Source organism: Anopheles coluzzii, chromosome 2 (genome assembly GCF_943734685.1).
Source record: "Anopheles coluzzii chromosome 2, AcolN3, whole genome shotgun sequence".
Classification (NCBI taxonomy): domain Eukaryota; kingdom Metazoa; phylum Arthropoda; class Insecta; order Diptera; family Culicidae; genus Anopheles; species Anopheles coluzzii.
In genome coordinates this window covers 7,070,001-7,075,000 of record NC_064670.1, presented here as the reverse complement: position 1 = coordinate 7,075,000, position 5,000 = coordinate 7,070,001, and the positions used below count along the sequence as shown (strand labels likewise).

The 5,000-nt window shown below is 63.4% G+C and overlaps 1 protein-coding gene across 11 annotated transcripts in view; it reads left to right on the top strand.

Annotated features, from left to right (window-relative positions):
- Positions 1-5,000, top strand: part of LOC120948015 (twitchin) — a 36,458-nt gene that overhangs the window by 27,884 nt on the left and 3,574 nt on the right. For all 11 annotated transcript variants that reach the window (XM_040363970.2, XM_040363969.2, XM_040363976.2 and 8 more), the window contains one exon: positions 1-5,000. This exon is cut by the window's left edge and continues 4,665 nt beyond it; it is cut by the window's right edge and continues 2,314 nt beyond it. In XM_040363970.2, the coding sequence (XP_040219904.2) occupies positions 1-5,000 (5,000 nt within the window).

Below are 5,000 nucleotides of genomic sequence, written 5' to 3'. Positions count from 1 at the left end.
GCGTGTCGGCCGTCAACCAGGCCGGCCAGGGCAACCCGAGCGACTCGTCCGTCAAGTGCTGGGCGCGACCGATGCAGCAAGCCCCCGCGCTCAACATGGACAGCTTCAGCAAGCGCACGATCAAGGTGCGGGCGGGCGAGCCGATCGTGATTACGATCCCGCTGGTCGGTGCGCCGCTGCCGACGGTGGAGTGGTCGCGCGCCGGCACCAAGATACCGGAAACGTCGCGCGTCTCCATCGACACCAACATGGAGCAGACGGTATTCCGCGTGGACAACAGCAACCGCAACGATTCCGGCACGTACAAGATCAAGGCCGCCAACCAGTACGGCGAGGACGTGAAGGAGTTCGAGGTGATTGTGGTCGACCGGCCGCAGCCACCGAAGTACGTGTCCGGGCTGGAGACGACGCAGGACAGCGTGACGCTCAACTGGGACGCACCGTCGGACGACGGTGGCTCCGAGATTACCGGCTACAGCATCGAGTACAAGGAGTTCCCGTCGGACAACTGGAAGATGGTGTACGGTACGGTGCCGCGCTGCTCGCACACCGTCAAGCATCTGACGGAGAACCACGAGTACGTGTTCCGCGTGCGAGCGGAGAACATCTACGGTGCGTCGGAACCGACCGAAAGCAAACCGATCTCGCCGAAGAGCCCGGACCCGCCAGAGCCGGTTGACAAGCCGACCGTCGCCGACTACACGCCCAGCTCGTGCACGATCACGTGGAGGCCGCCGCGCGTACAGACGCGCCCGGTCGTGGGCTATTACGTGGAGAAGCGCGAGCGTGGCACGGGCGAGTGGGTGCAGGTCAACAACTACCCGACGACCAACACCACCTACACGATCCCGGATCTGATGGAAGGCTTCCGGTACGAGTTCCGCGTCAAGACGGTCAACGAGGTCGGCGTGAGCAAGCCGAGCGAGCCGACCGATCCGATCACCGCGTCGCACCAGCGCAAGCGCCCGAACCAGCCGGACCCGCCGTCGATCGACAAGATTACGCGCAACAGCGTCAACCTGTCGTGGCGCACGCTGCGCCGCGACGCGAAGGAGAAGATCAGGGGCTACATCGTGCAGTACCGCGTGAAGGACGACGAGAAGTGGGTCGATGCGAACGCACCGACCGAGCTGATTGCGGACCAGGCGTACCGGGTGGAGAATCTGGAGGAGGGCAAGGAGTACCAGTTCCGACTGATTGCGGTGAACGAGATTGGCCAGTCGGAACCGTCCCGACCGAGCATCACGGTCACGTTGGCCGAGCAGCCGAACAAACCGATGATGGATCTGAGCAACGTGCGCGACATTACTGTGCGGGCGGGCGAAGACTTCAACATTCACGTGCCGTACACGGCGTTCCCGAAACCGGTCGCGACCTGGTTCGTGAACGAGGAGCTGCTGGACGACCGGGACAAGCGGTTCCACACGCAGCTGACGGAGGAGGCGGCCAGTATCGTGGTGGTGAAGAGTGTCCGCGCGGACACGAAGCAGTACCGGCTGATGCTGAAGAACCCGTCCGGCTACGACATTGCGACGTGCAACGTGAAGGTGCTGGACCGTCCGAGCAAGCCGGAGAACATTGGTGTGGAGTCGTACGGTGGCGAGCATCTGGTGCTGTGCTGGAACGCTCCGCTGGACGACGGAGGCTCGCCAGTGACGAACTACGTGGTGGAGAAGAAGGACAAGAACTCGAACGCGTGGACGAAGGTGAGCAGCTACTGCACGACGACGTACCTGAAGATTCGCAACCTGCGCCTGAACCAGCTGTACGATTTCCGCGTGTACGCCGAGAACAAGTACGGCCTGTCGGAGCCGGCCCAGGCCGACTCGATCGTCGCGAAGCATCCGTTCGATCCGCCGTCGCAGCCGGGTACGCCGAGCCGCGTCGAGACGACGGAGGACACGATCACGATCACCTGGACGAAGCCGGCCAGCAACGGTGGCTCGCCGGTGACGCACTACATCGTGGAGAAGAAGCTGGCGACCGAGGGCCACTGGTCGAAGGTGCAGCAGGGCACGCTCAAGGACCTGATGTGCAAGGTGTCGGGCCTGTCGGAGAACCACGAGTACGTGTTCCGGGTGGCGGCCGTGAATGCGGCCGGCACCAGCCCGTTCAGCAACCCGTCCGATCCGATCATGGTGAGTGCGGCGTTCACCGCGCCCAAGATCACGTCCGACATTGGCATGCGCGACATACTGGTGATCGCGCGCGATCCGTTCAAGATCATCGTGCCGTACACGGCGACGCCCAAGCCGGACGCCATCTGGATGGTGAACGGCAACGAGGTGTCGCGCAACGACCGCATCGAGCTGTCGATCAACGACACGGAGGCGATCTTCAAGAACGACAACTCGAAGCGCATCGACTCGGGCAGTTACACGATTCATCTGGTGAACTGCGTCGGCAAGGATACGGCCTCGTGCCGCGTGCTGGTGGTGGACAAACCGTCGCCGCCGATCGGCCCGCTGGAGGTGTCGGAGATTACGCCCGAGTCGTGCACGCTGTCGTGGAAGACGCCGCTGGACGACGGTGGCAGCCCGATCACGAACTACATCGTGGAGCGGTACGAGCCGCTCGGCTACTGGACGAAGGCGAGCAGCTTCGTGCGCAGCACGCACTACGACAACATGGGCATGGAGGCGAACAAGCCGTACAACTTCCGCGTGCGGGCCGAGAACCAGTACGGCGTGAGCGATCCGCTGATACTGGAGGAGCCGATCGTGGCGCGCTATCCGTTCACCGTGCCGGATCCGCCGAACCCGCCGCGCGTGTCGGACTGGGACGCGAATTACGTCACCGTGACGTGGGAGCGCCCGCTGATGGACGGTGGTTCGCGCATCCAGGGCTACCGGTTCGAGTACCGGGACGTGCTGGAGGGCACCTGGATTACGAACAACTTCCTGATCAAGGACAACAGCTACCAGGTGTACAATCTGCTGCCGGGCCGCGAGTACGAGTTCCGCGTGCGGGCCCAGAACGCTGCCGGTGTGAGCAAACCGTCCGCCTCGTCGAAGAAGTTCAAGATCCACGGCAAGATCACGCCACCGACGGCACCGGGAGCGCCGGCCGTCGTGAAGGTGGGCAAGAGCTTCGTCGATCTCAGCTGGACGCCGCCGGCGAGCGATGGTGGCTCCAGGATTCTGGGCTACTACGTGGAGCGCCGCGACATTGGCGGCGCCCGGTGGGTGAAGTGCAACGAGAGCAACATCCCAGTGACGGAGATGACGGTGACGAACCTGATCGAGGGCGGAGTGTACGAGTTCCGCGTGTACGCCGTGAACAACTATGGCGTGTCGCCGCCGTCGGCCGAGACGCGCTCGGTGCGCATCGGCGAGCAGCTCAACACGGAAAAGCCGGAATGGGTCAAGCGGCTGAAGTTCAACCTGGTGCCGCTGGGCAAGTCGGTGGAGCTGACGTGCGAGGCCCATGGCAAGCCCGAACCGACCTGCCGCTGGTTGCGCAACGGCAAGGAGATCACGCACGGCGGACAGTACGCGCTGGAGAGCAAGAACGGCGTGTTCTCGCTGCACATTTCCAACGTGACGTACAGGGACGAGGGCGACTACACCTGCGAGGCACTGAACTTTGTCGGTGTGATCCACACGACCGGTGCGCTCAAGATCGGCGTACCGCCGAAGCTGGTCAACATCCCGTCGGACGTGTATCTGGTGAAGGGCGACAATGCGAAGATCAAGCTCGGCTTCCACGGCGACCAGCCGATGGAGGTTAACATCTCGAAGGATCGCGAGAAGCTGGTCGAGACGGAGCACATCAAGTACACGGTGTTCGACGACTACGCCGTCATCTACATCCGCGACGTGCTGGACACGGACAAGGGTGTGTATCTGGTGAACTTCAAGAACGACAGCGGCAGCGTCTCGTGCAACGTGAACGTGCACGTTACCGGCCTGCCTGGACCACCGACCGGTCCACTGCTGGTCAGCCACGTCACCAAGAACATGTGCACGGTGTCGTGGAAGCCGCCGGCGCACGACGGAGGCCGCAAGGTCACGCACTACATTGTGGAGCGTCGCGACATCAAGTCGCAGCACTGGCTGATCGTGTCGAACTACGTGAAGGAGTCGCAGCTCATCATCAAGGGCCTGATCGAGGGCTCGGAGTACCTGTTCCGCGTGTCGGCTGTCAACGAGAACGGCATCGGCCCAGCGCTGGAGGGTGTTGATCCGATCAAGGCGCGCGGCCCGTACGACCTGCCGTCGGCACCGGGCGTACCGATCATTCACGAGGTGGGCGGCGACTTTGTCAACCTCGAGTGGGAGAAACCGGTGTCGGACGGTGGCGCCCGCATCCAGGGCTACTGGATCGAGAAGCGCGAACAGGACACGGACACGTGGCAGCGCGTCAACACGACGTTGTGCGTGATCTGCACGATCAACTGTGCCAATCTGGTGGAGGGCCGCCACTACGAGTTCCGCGTAGCGGCCCAGAACGAGATCGGCGTGTCGGAGTTCTCGAAGGCGTCGCAGCTGGTGAAGGTGGAGGATCCGGATGTGGTGAAGCCGCCGGAGGTCGTGAAGCCGCTCAACACGCTGACCTGCGTGCAGAACCGTGGCGTCGAGTTCGTGTGCAAGATTACGGGCGTCCCGCGGCCACGCATTACCTGGCACAAGGGTGCGCGCGAGATCTGTTCGGGCTCGCGGTACCACATGTACAGCGACGGCGACACGCACCATCTGGCCATCAACGACGTGTTCGGGGAGGATGCGGACGAGTACACGTGCCGTGCGGCGAACCGGGGCGGCGTGCGCTCGACCAAGGCGTCGCTGATCATCAAGTCGCCGCCGAAGCTGAACGTGCCGCCGCGCTTCCGCGACACCGCGTTCTTCGACAATGGCGAGAACATCGAGATCAAGATTCCGTTCACCGGCTTCCCGAAACCGCGCTGCCACTGGACGCTGAAGGGCGAGCAGATCGAGTCGGGCAGCCACTACCACATCGAGACGCGCGAGCGCCACACGGTGCTGACGATCCGCGACGGC